The following is a 15,782-nucleotide window of genomic DNA, read 5'->3' on the forward strand; positions in this document are numbered from 1 at the left end:
ACATGTGTAGAAGGAAGATAGAAATGGAAAACTCGACAAGAAGGCTGTTGTGATGATTTTTATAGGCTATAAATATGGTTCCAAGTGATACAAATTATGGGCAGTAGTATGAGTGAGAGCAGCAGGAAGGCCTGACTTTATAGTCTTCCCTCTCTTTGGCATATCTGTAGTTGTAGGGCCTACCCTCTGGTATTGCGGGGTGGGGCCATATTGGTCTCACTGTCCACAGGCAATCCTGAAGGCCATGGTCATGTTGATGTCAGGGACAATGGACCCAATGTCTGCAATATTGTGCAGGACTCCCCAATCCTCAGGTGTGTCCAGGGAGAATTTGCCAACTTGGCTGGAATCTACTGCCCACTGCTTTGGAGATTGAGCACAGGATGTGGCAGTGGAGGGGAGGGGACACTTAGTGTCCTTAGGTGGCAGCATGGGTTCCCAAATGGAGATGGCCTTCTCCTTCCCCTTGGCAGAGGAGCTGGCTGTGGCAGCAACATACCTGGGGACATTGGCCATCCCATCAATGTGCATAGCAAGAGCCTTGAGAGTGGCAGTGTTCCCAGCCACTGCATGCCTGATGGTTTCAATCTTCTCGTCCAGCACCAAACACCAGCCAGGTCAATAGCGGCAACCACCTGCACCAAGTTCACACCAAGCTCAAGGCCACACTCGACATTGACCCCACCATGGGCTCCTTTGTCCGCCCTCACACATTTGCAGCGCCCGCAGGCGACACAATGGAAGGCCTCGTGGCCTGTATTGGGGGAGAGGGTGGAAAGGTGCATTCTGCGAGGTTACTTCCAGGCGGAATGTAGGGGGCGAGGCCATGCGCACAGTCTCAGAAGCAGAGCCAGCCGGGGATGCAGATGAGATGGGGTTTGATTGGCTTCCTTTCTGGCAGCACTGTTGGTCTAAATGCACAGAACTAGCAATAAGTAGGACGGACGGGATGAGGGGACGTACAGGTATCCTGAGTTGAGCGAAAACGGCAGTTGTGCCGGCAATGGCGGCGATTCTCATGAACGCTAGGAGGGGAGAGAATTCCTAGAGACACAGAGCTGACTGAACACGATGTCATAGAGTCCAAGATTAATGGTCTCATGGCAGAGCAGTCTACGGGTGATGGAGACAACGAGGGGCGTAGGAGAGTGTGTGAAATGAAGCGCAGGAGGCGCAGACGATGACAAACTCCAGGAAGAGGACAAGAGATGAGATGAATAGCATACACATTACGGAGGGGCACTAAACTACAGCCTGCCAACACATGAACAGGAGAGGGAAAGCTTTCAGCATGACGGTGTCACTATAAGCGCATGTACGTAGGTGTGTATGGAGTTCGTCTGCGTCGAGAATTGAAGCCTGTGGATACAATGCGTTCAGTAGATACTACTGGCCGTAGAGGCTGAACCTGCCTCGAGCCGTAGATGGATGAAGGGGCGGTAACAAGAAGAGCGTATATCAATATAGAGGTGCTATGCATGTGGCAAGAGGTACGCAGGCATAAGTTGCGGGGCCAAAACCAACTGGCATATGCGGTGCCAGAAACCTCGACGAGAGCAGCGTGCCCCAAGAGCCTTCGATTATGACGTCCACCCCCTTGCTGGAAGACTGGACATCGCAGCAAAGCAGAAAGGTGATATTCCGGAGGGCAGCAGAGAAGTCAGAGGAACATCGTTAACGCACAACGGATGGTATTGCCTTTGCCATATACCTTTATCAAGAAGCCTGGCCTCTGGAGACAAGAGCGACTCGGTGGCCACAACGAGCAACTCCGGAAGCTTCAAATACTGTTTATGGCAGGAGATGGCGAAGGTGCACCTCGATCGACTCGAGAAAGTTCATAACATTGAATGAATGATAGCATTATAGCTGTCGTCTAGATCGGTGGCGTCGAGCTCGAGCCGGAGGAGACCTAGCATTCGCACGGTGGCTGCAACATGACAGTCGCACCTATCTACATGCGAGGAAAGGCGAGGGAGCCCGCCAAACACAGCCGCAGACAGAAATGTCACAATCCGGAGTAAGAGCTTGATCGCCGACCGAATGTGAGAGTTATGTAGGGGAAGATCTCCGAGTGCGGCTGTCCAGTCTCTCATGTGCACCCCTTAAGTCCGAGCCGCTCGACTGGAAGCAACTTCTGCGCTATGCGCGCAGCGAACGACCCAAAGTTGCCACCGGACTGCGCTAAGTCGGACGAGGCCACCTTGATGGCTCCACGTCGCTCGGGGTGCTCGTCCAGTGTATCGATCAGGCAATAATTCTGTTTCGTGTTCGTACAGCGCACATATAATTTCATGATAACGAAAGCATCGGGCATACCACTCATGACATACTGGGCCGAGTAATTGCATGCAGTAGCCGTGTTCGTGATAATATCAATTATATTCTCCCGTACTTCTGTCGGCCATGGGGCAGATATCGGATAGTTGGATGAATGTCCGTTCGGTGGTGGAAGTATCCCAGCACGACAGTCGCACGTTCTCATCTGTGTTGTATTCAACAAGCATACCCGCAAGAGAGGGAAACTACTCACTTACTCGAGCTGTAGTAACATCTTCCCCATGCTCCGCAAAATGAGCATTCGACGGGCCATCGGCACTAACTTAAAAGAAGATTGATGGGTCAGTGCTTGAACCGAGCTGGCTACTGCACAAAATTATTCACCGAGCGTTGCAAACTTGATAAGAAGGCGGTAGCACTATGTGCTGAGGATATATAAGCGTGGCCACCCAGCACTGGGCCGCACCAGCACTGATAAAAGGAGCCCCATTCAAACGTTCATCTCATGTTCGGCCAAAGATATCTAGTCCTCCGCTTCCAATGAGTTGAGACTTCAGAGTGGGAAGAATCTCAAGCTTGATCGTCTGCTCTGCGTCGAACGGTGCGCAGTCCTTGCTTCTACTGCAACATTGACTCCGCAATGAATAACCTCAATAGACAAGTACCACTCACCTAGCCCTATGATAGATCCCACCAACTTGGTCCCCGCCAGTAGACCAGAGAGTTGAAGGCCAAATGTGCGGAAGCACATCTATGAGAATCAACTTCATGGTTTCGGAATCCAGGATCGAGCTCCATCTCTCAATGCTCAGTGAGTCCAAGCAGGGGCCGCGCTGCGGGGTAATCGGCGTCTTCACAAAGTGACATTGTCACACGGATACCACGTTTCTCAGCGTCTGTCACATCCGTGACGTCCTGTCCGGGCGCAACTTTCGAGTTCACCGTTGTGTTGATCGTCCTCCGTCCCATCCTCAAGTTTCCTCAAGCCACCTCAGTACACCTCTCAGCATGGTGCGTATGCCACTTCCCGCCCCGCATCTCTGTCCAAGATGCATTTGGCGCGGAATTCGACATCAAACGCGATGGATGTGCTGACCTTCATTCGGATGTGACTCGCAGCCTCCCAAGAAAACCAAGGCGCCCAGGGAAGAGGCCGCCGTATCGCTCGGTCCCCAGGTCGCAGAGGGAGAGCTCGTCTTTGGCGTCGCCCACATCTACGCCTCGTTCAACGACACCTTCGTCCATGTCACCGATTTGTCCGGCAAGGAGACTATCTCCCGTGTTACCGGTGCGCCGACTACGCTTTTGCTTCCCCGATCTCTCTTGCTGATATGCGTCAACGAACCATGCAGGTGGTATGAAAGTCAAGGCTGACCGCGATGAGTCCTCGCCCTACGCTGCCATGTTGGCAGCACAAGACGTCGCTACTCGCTGCCGTGAAGTCGGTATCACCGCACTCCACGTCAAGCTCCGGGCGACTGGCGGTACCGGCACCAAGACGCCTGGCCCCGGTGCGCAGAGTGCCCTCCGTGCTCTCGCTCGTGCAGGCATGCGCATTGGCCGTATTGAGGACGTCACCCCCATCCCCACCGACTCCACGAGGCGCAAGGTGAGCACTGAGCATGTTTACTCCCAGACAGGATGCTCATACAGCCATATGATTCTCCCAGGGTGGTCGTCGTGGTCGTCGTCTCTGATTTTCTCGCGAGGATCTGGGTGCCAAAATATGGGTCATCGTCATGTACATGTTACGTTGTCAATGATCAAAGGTCGCCGCTCGACGCGCATCAGGTTCTTTGGCCTGCGCAAAGACCTGCCCCGTGGTCGCTGCTCTCCTGTTCTCATACTCGTGTCTGATCCTCCCTGTTGTTCGCCAATGAATCAATCTACGCTTCTGTGCTGTATCCGTGTTCCTACATGTGAGCTGTGAGGGAGGTCGATGGCTCGTCTCGGGCGCCAATTTAGACTCATCACGAGTCCACTTGTTCAATAGCACTGTTGCCTATCTTGTTCTTACCGGCAGTGAGCACGACAGAATTTCGAGCTATACTTGTACTCGCTAGAATGGAGCTCAAGCTTGTATATCGTGGGTTGCGTTCAATTTCTAACTGGGTTCTTGGGTTCTATTCGGAGGTTTATGTTGACGGCGGCGACAATGTACCGGGTTCAGGACCGCTCATAGTGTAGGCTGTGGAAGATGAGTTCACGGGGTTTTCGACACTGCTAACCATAACGATAGTGTATCATGCCATCACAATGAGATCCTGGATATTGCGACGCTCGGTTAGTTCTGCTCCACTCAATCCGAGATGATGTTAGCATTGACCAACGACCCAGCGGTGACGATTCCACACCGGCGGCCTCTGTGTTTCTGGGCAAAATCGTCACTCTTCAAAAATCCTCTAGCACGAGCAATACTGCTCTCATCCGGGAGCATCCCCGTCCACCGCAACCCAAACAAAGACGCACCTGGCGTTGGCGATGGCTCGGATCCAGATAGGTCCCATGCAGCGAAACAGGCGCTCTTTCGCGAAACTTTCCGCGTTCTCGACGCGAGCGAGGTTGTTGGCGTCTTCCCAGAAGGCACGAGTTACACAGAGCCTCAGATCGCCCAGGTAAAGGAGGGCGCGGCATGGGCTGCGCTGGAGTACGCAAGATGGCGTAGGGGGCCCGGCCAAGGCGCAAGATCCGAGAGCGTGGGGGACGGTGATAGTGCTGATTCCCCACTGCTTGTCGTCCCAGTAGGGATAGTGCACACCGACAAGTCGCATTTCCAGAGTCGCGTGAGTTATGCCTTGTCTTCACAGACGCGAGCTGTTTTTGACTCCATCAACATCTGGGCTTCTAGGTCTGCGTAAGGTCCGTACGTGCATGAGGTCATGATGGCAAGGATTCAGGCTGCCTTCACAGGTGGGGCACGCCCATCGATGTTACTGAATACGCGGAGCGGTATCTGCAAGACACAGGTGGCGTTGATGCCCCACGAGAGGTGGTTAGAGACCTGACGAGCGAGATCGAACGCTCCATGGTAGCACTGACCATCAACGCCCCTGATTGGTATGTCATTCGTGTTGCGTTATGTGACGCGTCGAACCACAACTCGCATGCCTGCACTCGTAGGGATACCTTGCATGCTGCAAGAATGGCTAGAGACATTCTCTTCGGGGATAGCCAGAATATTCCCATACAAGAGTTCGCCGAGATCACTCAGATGTGCGTGTTTTCTGTCCGAGTTTGAGATCTCCACAGTAGCAGCGCTTTCTGATACAATGTATGCTCACGGCACCGGACAGCCTCGTTGATGCATTCTCTGGGCATTCTTCACCGCAGGCACTTGTGGACACAAAGCGCGCACTCCTCACGTACTACTCCTTCCTGCATTATGCTGCGATATCCCATGATTCTCTCTCGGCTTCCCTGCCCACTCTTTACCATAATGAGATTCCATCTCGCGTGCAGGCTACCGCAAATGTAGCTCGACAGCTTTCTATTGCCGTGTTCCACCCGCGGCTCTTGATCTTCCTCCCGGCTCTCGTTCTCCACCTTCCTGCATATCTACTCGGGAATCTCGGAAAGCGCCTCCTCGCGAACAGACACGAAGAAGAAACGCACGCTCAGTACAAGGCGATCTTCGGCGGGCTTGGTGCTGGGGTCATGTATGCTCTCGTGGGCGGGAAAGTGGCTCAGACCCTCGCCTCGCCCACGCTTCTCGATAGATTGAAGCAGGCAGCCTTTGGCGGAAGAGGACTTGAGGCTGCGGTAATGGACTTGCTCCATCGAGGTGCCTCGTGGTTATCCGGAAAGGGACCATTGAATCGGGTCGCATACGGAGCGTTCCTTCTGGTTGTCGTGTACGGGACGGCGTGTTTCCTGGCGAAGTGGCATAACACAATGGTAGGAAGTGAGTAGACTCCCTTTTCGATGCGGGTTATCTGCCTTCCGTCATTCCTGCGGCCGCTGACGTTCACTTGCTCATTTCCAGGCAATTACAGACAGTGAGTGCTTCTTCTAGCATACATGAGGCAGCAGATGGTGACCGGGAATGCAATCGGCATCACGTTATGACGCTGCATCCTGCCCCGCTCGCTGACTTCATGCAGATTGAAGCATGTGTTCGCGTCCATCAAGATCCTACTTGGTGTATTCTCTCATCCATCATCTGACCTCCCTCCGGAGAAACTCGCGCACTACTCTGTCCCACCACGTCCACCAGTCAATCCGTTCATCAAACGCCGTTGTCCGGCTCGGACATTGCCATCTGATGGTGCTCAAGATCCTACCGTTCGCCCTCCACACGCCGACGACCCAGCAGAAGTCAACTCTATTCCGGCTTCTCACAAATTCATTCGGCCTCTGTTTTCTGCGCGGTGCGAAGCAGTTTTGGCACTTCGAGAGTACCTAGGTGGTCTCAATGATCATGAGAGAAATAACGGCGAACCGCCTTCTGGGGTAGTGGATTCGTTACTTCTACAACTCAATAAGCGCGGTGCATGCATATGATTCCGACTTGTTGGGCAAGATATTATTCCGAAGCATGAAGACTTCAGCGTAGCTTCTAGTTCTTGTACCTTCTTGTAATATTATGTCAATACATATATGTCATTACTGGCGAGTGTATGCAAGAATGCGTCATGGCAAACGCTACAATACGATCTATGGAAGAATGCGATACAGTCACTGATTTACAACAACTTGGTATCTTAGGAGTATCACCGACAACAAACAGGGATGAGGTATTCGAGCAAAACTAATAGCAATACGATAGATAGCATGCGAAAACATGGAAATAAAATATAGTATTCGTCATGTCATAAGCCCGAGCCGTGCGCCTCTCACCTTCCGCTCCGTGCGTTCCACAGGCCAAAGAGACTACCGTTCCTGCTATTGACGGGCCGCGGAGCGGGTGCATGGATGCCAGCATCCTCACCACGCCCGTCCACGGCAGCGGAGGTATTAGTCGGCCCAGTTGGGAATGAGAGGAGAAGGGAGCTCTGGCCAAGCGCAGGGACAAATCCATTCACGTCTGCCGCGGACGCTCTGGCGGTCACGGGAGTCGCTGCATGCCCTCTTCGCTCTCTGTGAGACGGGCCTCCCACCGGAGACTCAAATCGAACCTCGCGATCGGATATGCGGGGGGCTGCAGACGGCCTCCGCGGCGTGGCATTGGGGTAGCCGTTGTAGACGACGGCTGGTGGTATCACAGCATGACCGGAGATGGATGAGTTCCGTCGGGTGTGGTGCTGGGAAGGTCGTGGGTAGATGTGCTCCGTGTCACTCACGCTTCCGCGATCCCGTGCTCTCGAGTACGACGTGTGGATAGAGGACGGCGTGCCCTGTATGCCACGTGTGGACTGAGGGCGAGAATCATACAGAGGTACCCCTGTTCGCGCACCCAAAATCGGCTCCACAGTTTCTCGGCCAGAAACAGGGACTGGGGGGTCTCGCGAGCCGTGGTGTGATGCCCGAGACGCTTGCCCCTCTCGATCTGCGAGCTGTAAGAGCGAATGATTCAACCTCTGCAAATCTTGCTGTCCGTGAATGAGTGCTCCGTTAAGGACCTGGCTCGTAGGAGCTCGATTTGGACCCAACGCCAATCCCAGCCCTTGACCAGGTTGCGCAGGCTGGATTCGCTCTGTTAGAGAGCCCATTTCATTGTAAGGCAAAGTCTGTCTCCTCGGGGTCACGAACTCGTCGTCCGCAATCTCGCCGTCATCCGACGAGTCGTCGCGATCGTCGAGTGGGTCTCGAGGCGAATCTTGCATTGGACTGGGCAGCCCAATCAGGCCAAGATCACCAAGACTAGGATTTGTAGAATTCCGCGACGATGCCTCCGCGGAATTCATGGTGCCCCATGTCGTCGCGGGAGAAGGCTCCGAAGTGTGAATCGACGTAGTGACGCCGAGAAGATCTAGCATTTCACGGCGATCTGACTGGTCACGCTCGTCAGCTTGAACACCCTGTGGTGGGCCCAGTAACGACATGGCCTGGAAACTGTCCCCCGAGATGGAACTAGCATTCGAGTTGCGAGTTGCATGAGAGTGCTCGGACGGCTCTACAGCTGGTGGAGCTACAGACGGTGATGTAACGCGGCCAGGAAGTCTTCCATTGTTTTGTCCCCACTCTTGACCACGCGAATCCGGTGCGGTGAATCCGTTGCGGTTTCTTGTAACATGTTCGACAGTGGGGTTTCTGAATACAGAAGTGATAGAAGTGGGTGCGTGATATCCATTGGCGATGTTGGAAGAATCTGCAGAAGTATCGGACCTAGGCGGCATGGCCGGCATCTGCACAGGATACCAGCCGTACCCATGGCCAGGAGCAAATCCGTACTGGTACCCATATGAAACTGGCATACTGGAATCACTATTACCGGAACCATTACCAGAGCTAGCGCTGGTAACGGCACTCGATCCATTTGTCCTAGAAGGCCCAGATGACGACGATTCATGTACAGAGTCAGAGGAATCGGAACGTGGCACTTCGCTGCGGGCACGTCTACGCCTGTCACGTTCTGACTCCTTCGTTGGAGGTGGCGGTATCACTTTCTGTGTAGCGGGGGCACCAGGAACAATTTGAGGACGCAGCGAACGATCACGGCGCAACTCATCCTGTTCCTCCGCCATCGCGACGAGAGGGTCAGGAGTGGTGATAGAACGAGCGCGTACTCGCACCGTACTCATACGGGACCCGGTGCGCTCGGGGATAGATGCAGCTTCCGAAGGAGAGCGACCATGTGGCTGGCCGTAAGGCCGACTTATCGTAGTGAGACGATCAGGTATCACGGGTTCTGGAGGCTGTGGAAGAGGATTAATGGTTGGTTGGAAGCTTGTAAGATCTGGCTGAGGAAGGATGGAGGTCGCTCGGTAACGGGCTTGGTCCATCCGAGTATGAGGGCGCTCATTTCGAGTCCTCGCTAGCTCATCCTCTGCTTGTTGAAGCTAATGATACCCGATAGTGAGTGATGTTCACCGATGAAGCTCATACAAGAGTCACCTTTCTACAAATCCATAAAGATGAGAACAGAGAATCATAGAACTTGAAAGTTACTTACGCTCTGAAGTTGTCGTCCATCTCACGCATCTTTTCAAGTAGATTCTCCTCAACGGTACGCGCCATCTCGAGATCCTGATCCCTCGCTCGTATTCTACGGCGATATTCTTGCAGTAAGTGTTCTATAGCCGCCTTATCTTCACGACTTTCCTGTAACAGTGCCTTGTACCTATACAGCGCAGTCACCGCCGTCCGCAGAGCCCTGTGCTAAGCAGCCACAATGAAAAGACAGTTCCAAGAGCTTGATTTAATTACACCATGAACGCAGCACGAAAAGCGGAAAAAATACAGCAGAGAATCTGACTTACCGCACTTGGATTATCTGAATGGGCGGTAAGCCAATTGTGGGCTTCCTCCAGGACTGTGTTCACATCCTCATCGGGCGTGTGCTCTCCAAAGAATAGCGCCACACGATGCAATAGCTCAGCTTCTTCCGACTCACCGATCTGCTCTTGATCTTCATTCGAGGATAGGCGGTCGACGTGCAGTTTTTTTATACGATCCGGCTGGAAGCCTTTGCGGCAGAGAGGACAGATTGTTGGGTGTAGCGACCGCAGACATCTACACCATAAGGCGAAATTACAGTGTTGCCCAAATATTTCTGAAATTTGAAGCTGAACTCACTGCAAGCAGAACACATGGCCACAAGCGATGGCATGCGGCGCGTTTGCTGGCGTTGTCCAGTTGTACCCGTCTAGACAGACATCGCATGCCGACGACGGATGAACAATGAGCATATGGGCTGAGTATTTCCACTGCCAGACGTTGGGGACGCCAGCGGCGAAGAGGATGCGAGGCAAGTGAGATTTGGCGAGGCTATGGGCACGAGCTGCGACTCGAGCTCGGAGCCACGAGCTACAACATCCTCGGTATCCGGATATGGCAAGTGTTGTGCATCAAAAAACACGAGGCAGTTGCTCTCAAAGTTTAATCGCATTTTCGACTTGCTCTTACGGCTTGCAGTATTATGGCTTTGAAAAGTACCATCAGGTAACGCTTGCAAATATTTGAGTGGTGAGGGTGGCTGTTCTTTTTCAAGAGCACACAATCGCTATAGCGATCGTTATCGATCACCGAGAATGCCATTTTGAACATGACCCGGGGAAATCGTCATTACTTCTTACTTTCATTGTTCGACCGAAAAAAAATCACGCGTCCGAATGTCGAATCTGGGAAGATTTTTGACGGATACCACCCCAAGGTTTTTGACACTCAATATCGCTATGGGGGTACTGGGAACCAGCAATGAACAAAATATTACCACAGGTTCCCAGATGAAGTTTATAAACGGATAAAATGTGCAATGCGTATTGTTATAAAAGAAAAGATATATATTACACTGTAGAGCGAATCATTATGAAGGCATTCAATGATGAGCGTTGTAACAGGTTGAATCCGAATTCGAAAAAAGGTATCTTCGACGATTAGGAGAAGTATCTCTAGATCAACATGACTGAGCAATGCGCGGAACAGGCTAGTCTGGAACTATTCACTAGCTGATGAACGGAGACATCACAAGGCCGACAACAAACTGCGCTCGGTATCTGCGATAGGATTGTTCCACACGTCGAGGTGCTAGACGTGTCGTACATTCTTCAAGGTGCGGCGCCGGTCTTAGACTCGTAATGTGGGATCAATCCCAAACGCGATGGATCCAAGATAAGCGGTTCTCTCAGCACGATTAGGTATCGATTTGGAAAACAACATGCTGCCTAGTGTCCAGACCATTTATCCGTCATTCTGTATCGGTCCGTAAGACCGTTGAGGGCACTCACAGACGCAAAGAAGCCAGCGATCGTATCGCACATTCAGCATATAGCAGGGATAATCTCAAGCTCCTGTAAAGCGCATAGCGGAGGAGGCGAATACGCTAACCTTACATCGCGACGTGATTAAGATTGCTGGTGTCCATCTCCACGCTCGAGGAGGATTTAATCGTTCTTCTTCGCTAACATTACTGGAGAGATAGTTGTGTCGTGCAGTACGGTAGAAATCAAATAGAAACGTCGTCATAAGCAGTAAATAGGTACGACGAAAAATATGGGCAGAGGGACGCACTATAATATATCAGTATAAGACATTTGTCACAGCGATTCAAGGCGAGTAATGGATTGTTTCGGATCAATCACCAATCACATCCTGTTTGACAAGAAGAAACATAAATGCGAGTATTATTCTCGAGTGTAAGTACAGTAGAAAGTTCAATTGACTCCAATTGTTTCGAACGAGCTGCGTAACTTCGTCAGTGGCACGTGACTGATGAGGAGCGTCACACTGTCACAAATTACACAATCACCAGCCCCAGAAATTGCGCCACAGCTTGGAAGTCGTCTTGAGTGGTTCAATTCGAGCTATCTAGTTCTTCCCCTTGGCTTGCTGTAGCTCAAAATTTGGTTTCAATTTTCTGTCTGTGCTGTGTTTTATTGAAGAGCATCAGCGAAGCTTCCAACCTCCTTCTGGCCATCCCACTCTCAACACCAGTTGGCCCAAATTTAGCAGGCATCCATGACATCTGGAAGTCTGTTGTGGGCCGTATGATATGGTGAACTTTTTTCTACGAGCGCTTTGAAACATCGTGTCTAGAGCTGTGTACTCCATTCATTATTTTCCAGGTCAGTCTGCGGATTTTGCGAAGGCATGTCGCGGAGATGAAGGCCGTTCGTTCTGCATTGTGTGGAGGAGATATTTAGAAGCTCATGTTAATTTTCTAATCAGACCAATGGACCAAAATTCTAGACGTTTTCCGATCGTCGTCCGCCGTTCGTGGCCGCCAGCCTCTAGTACTCAACGAGATTATGCTGTCCAGCCATCAAACCCTTTCTCTACCCTCTCGGATCCAGTTTGACCCCGCGGCCTAGATACTAAGCACTCAGGAGTGAGTACAGCCTTATGCAAGTATTGGGAGCGGAACGCACGTTCAAAGAGTCGTGTAGGTGCTCTCTATGGGTTATCGCGCTAAGGTTTCTAACCATGCGTTCTCTGAGGCAGCTCGATAATGCATGCCCTATCGGAGGCTCATCGCATCAGCTGGCTGCAATGTGAGAGCTGTGACTTCTTGTCGCACGCACAATGTTCTGTTACAATTGGCCATGCTGAGAAGGCACCTTGGTCTGACATGCTCGAACGGCGAACGTGCCTCACGTCTTCTTGTTCTCGTGCTCATGCTTCTGGGCGATCTGAGCGTTTAGGAATCCTGCTTGTGCTGCACTTCCAGCCTTTCTGCCTGCGGTCAAGCCGACTGGCCCCCATTCAGAACTTTGACCTGATACATCTCATGCTGGTTTGCTGACCTCCTTGGGATTCACTCGATTCCTGTTGCGTGTTCTTGCAACGTTCGTACGGCCGCGAATCTTGTCGTTGACTATTCACAAAGGTACGCGCGGCTACCTACCTCGAGGAATTACTATCTGTACGGTTCGTCCCTGGAAATCTCTGACACCTCTCCGCAACCCGCTTCGACTCCAGAAGACTATATTGAGGTCTGTTTATGCCCCCGGCCCCGCTATTCATCCGTCATAATACTTCCGCACACCAATCAGGGTCAAACCATGCTTCTCCGCAATGTACCTTCACCGGCCTGTTCCACTAACCATTTGAATTGCACTATAAGCACGGTGTACTTGACGCCTTGGACACCTGTTGCTCGAACTTCTACACAAGGTGGTGGAGTATATTGATTTGTGCTGTGATAGTGCACATAGACCCGAGGACTGTCCACATTGCGTAGCTTATGTTCCCTCTCTTCGCCCATCCTTATCGGCTGAACTCGAGGGCCATGGGTCGTCATTGCAGGTCATGGCACATCTACGAAACATGCTGTAAACACGAGGCAGGCAGCCCGATCCGGGTGCCGATCAGGTGCTCTCCCAGCCTATGCTTTTTCCGTCGTACTTCCTTGTGCTCCTGAGAGGTCTTAGCCATTGGACGCGCCACTTCCAGACTTTCGCTCAGATGCAGCGCCTTTTTGTAGTGCTTGGTTGGGCGACTCCACTGGAAGCCAAGGTCCGGTACTCACACTGTGACCAGGTCGATGCAGTATATCTTCGACTATTGATCCACATGCTTGGGCTCATTCTCCCACATGTGGTTTCCAATGTACAAGTCCCGGATTCCGCGGGGTCAGATTGGTGGCCCCGAGATAGAGCCCCGATCTCCAGCGCCTCGTGTTTATAATGTCATCTCAGAGACATTTCGACCCGAGCCGCTTCATCTATGGTCTGGCCGGCACGCGATATAGGCTAGGCGACCGGACTGTTCCACCTTCTTATACCCGACTCGCGACAGCTGTTTATCGCCTGCCGCCTCTGTGCTGGTCTTGACCACATTCACCATGTTGTTCCTCCATCCCTCCTCGACTTGCGATGTTTGCCTCGACTCCTATAGTGAAGACAAAGCACCGTATGCTATACCCTGTGGACATACGTTCTGTCTGAGGTACGCCGTCATATTCTAGCGTCGCGAAGTGTCTTGGTCTGACCTAGCTATCACTGCTACGCATTACTGGCTTTAGGTGTCTTCAGCTATTGACTCGACATTGTTGTCCCCTTTGTCGACATCCTTTTACACCTGAGGAAGTCCGGAAGCTACACTTCGCGAAGGACAGTCGTGCAGCGACTCCTCGTCCGCTGGACACGTCATGTCCGGACGACGCCTCACTACATGCACAAGAGTTCCACACGCGTATCACTCAAATCACTTTGGAAGGTGCACCACGCGAGGACGTTTGTGATGTGCTTGAGCTCGTACACAAGTGGCTCATGACCCAGCCATCCGCTGAGGTAGTTGGATTTCATCCGATTTATCGATCCACTTCGCGACTTATCAGGCTTGCTGTACAGCACGCAAATCTGCGTTCTGCTCATCTTTTGTTGTTCAAGAATGTCGAGATGCAGAGCAGGGTGGCTGACGAGAAACAGATCTCCGCTGGTCTAAAGCACACTTGTCAAGACCTCACTGAACAACTACATCTCGCCGAAGAAAAATGCCAGGAGCTGGACAGGCTACGAGCCGATGAACTTGATGCTGCTAAGACCATGAAAGACACCATGCAAGATCGATTTGACAAGATGGAGAAAGAATGGAGCGGGTAAGTGACGGCCTGCTGTTCATTTGCTGACGTTGCACTGATCCGATTCATCGTTGTAGCAAAGTAAATATTTTTATCAATTTGTCTACGCTGATACTGACATATAATCTGACACTTCAGTATGACGTCTGCTTGGCGGAATGTCGACGACTGTCAAAGGAGGTCAAGGAACTCAAACGAGCTCACAATCCTCTTCCACAGCCACCACGTTCCATCGAGCCTCGTTATTATTATGTTGTGGATAAGAATTCATCCCAGTCAGAACCAATGGTGATCCTAAAGGACGATTCGACTGATTCCTTGAATGCGCTGAAGATCCAGGTTGCAGGGAAAGAGGAAATGTTCCGTCTGTCCCCCGTTCCTTCGACTCTCACGATACCAGTATTTCCGTCAGCGACTTTCCGTGCTAGCTTGGATGACATGGACGATAAGGACAGTGATGGTCACGTTCAGAAGGAGAGCAACAATCCATATCTTCGCCGTTCCATCCAGCCCATTCCGATAAAGCCCAGCCTGAACCGGATGGCGAGCAACACCTCTCTGCTGAGCCGATTTGAGGAGCCGATGTCACGATCTGTTCCTCGCGGCTCTCTCGACGTCCACATGGCAAGCTGCTCGTCGTCCCCTAGTGTCTTGACTCTCCAAGCGGCCGCACGCGAGCGACAGAATGATATCCTCTCTGACTCTCTAAGCGGCATGCAGGAGAATGTTCTCGGATTACGCATTCCTGGTTCTCGACGCCCATCGGTAAGCTCGCAAGCGGACCCGCGCGACCCCGAGGAGCAGCGCGGCCGTTGGGTTGCGCAACTTCGTGAAATACTCAACGACCCTGTGCCTTCCCCTTCACTCGGAAAGCTCGCCGAGGCGAAGGAGTCTGGACCCAGTGTTCCTGCTTTCGACTCAGCGTCCGTCTGCCCAGCGACTCCTACGCCTGTCATTCCGCCGCCGCCGCCGCCACCCTCCCAGGGCACCCCAAATTCACATCTTATGCGATCGAACACGATCTCGCGGGCAAGCGAGGCGGCGTATGCGGCAGAACGTGCACGCGCATCTGCTGTTAACAACACATCCCCTACGTCCCCAGCGGCTGCGAGAGATCACGAGTCGATGCCACCACCGTCTCACGGCGCTTTCTACATGCAGGAACGACCTCCACATTTTCGGACTGCCTCGACAGAAAGCTTGAAGTCCAAGGTGTCGACCACTACTGCGTCTAATCTTACGAGAAGTCTCTGGGCAGCACAACGAGTGTCATGATTGCATCTTGCATATTACAATCAGCAGGAGCTGCCTGCCTGCGATTACTGATGTTTCTGGTTGATGCTGTCTGCGAAGGGGGGTAGGAGATCGTTTGGCATAGTTTTTA

The 15,782-nt window shown here is 52.2% G+C and overlaps 4 protein-coding genes across 4 annotated transcripts; 3 read left to right on the forward strand and 1 right to left on the reverse strand.

Moving 5' to 3' along the window:
- Positions 1 to 686: 686 nt before the first annotated feature.
- FIBRA_01523 (uncharacterized protein) lies at positions 687 to 3,977 on the forward strand (the record flags this gene model as incomplete). Its single annotated transcript, XM_012323398.1, has 4 exons — positions 687 to 779; positions 3,400 to 3,568; positions 3,633 to 3,889; positions 3,951 to 3,977. The coding sequence occupies 4 exons, from the start codon at positions 687 to 689 to the stop codon at positions 3,975 to 3,977; spliced, it is 546 nt and encodes a 181-aa protein (XP_012178788.1).
- A 367-nt stretch (positions 3,978 to 4,344) lies between these two features.
- FIBRA_01524 (uncharacterized protein) lies at positions 4,345 to 6,780 on the forward strand (the record flags this gene model as incomplete). The annotated part of the gene is made up of 9 exons (XM_012323399.1): positions 4,345 to 4,463; positions 4,520 to 4,563; positions 4,618 to 5,063; positions 5,129 to 5,139; positions 5,191 to 5,337; positions 5,401 to 5,493; positions 5,574 to 6,181; positions 6,263 to 6,275; positions 6,381 to 6,780. The coding sequence occupies 9 exons, from the start codon at positions 4,345 to 4,347 to the stop codon at positions 6,778 to 6,780; spliced, it is 1,881 nt and encodes a 626-aa protein (XP_012178789.1).
- Positions 6,781 to 7,112: 332 nt separating this feature from the next.
- Positions 7,113 to 9,396, reverse strand: FIBRA_01525 (uncharacterized protein; the record flags this gene model as incomplete). Its single annotated transcript, XM_012323400.1, has 3 exons — positions 7,113 to 9,218; positions 9,265 to 9,277; positions 9,332 to 9,396. The coding sequence occupies 3 exons, from the start codon at positions 9,394 to 9,396 to the stop codon at positions 7,113 to 7,115; spliced, it is 2,184 nt and encodes a 727-aa protein (XP_012178790.1).
- A 4,264-nt stretch (positions 9,397 to 13,660) lies between these two features.
- On the forward strand, positions 13,661 to 15,673 carry FIBRA_01526 (uncharacterized protein; the record flags this gene model as incomplete). The annotated part of the gene is made up of 3 exons (XM_012323401.1): positions 13,661 to 13,764; positions 13,841 to 14,416; positions 14,476 to 15,673. 3 exons carry the CDS (start codon positions 13,661 to 13,663, stop codon positions 15,671 to 15,673), a joined length of 1,878 nt encoding a protein of 625 aa, XP_012178791.1.
- Positions 15,674 to 15,782: the final 109 nt, after the last annotated feature.

Source organism: Fibroporia radiculosa, assembly GCF_000313525.1.
Source record: "Fibroporia radiculosa TFFH 294 genomic supercontigs, scaffold685, whole genome shotgun sequence".
NCBI lineage: Eukaryota > Fungi > Basidiomycota > Agaricomycetes > Polyporales > Fibroporiaceae > Fibroporia > Fibroporia radiculosa.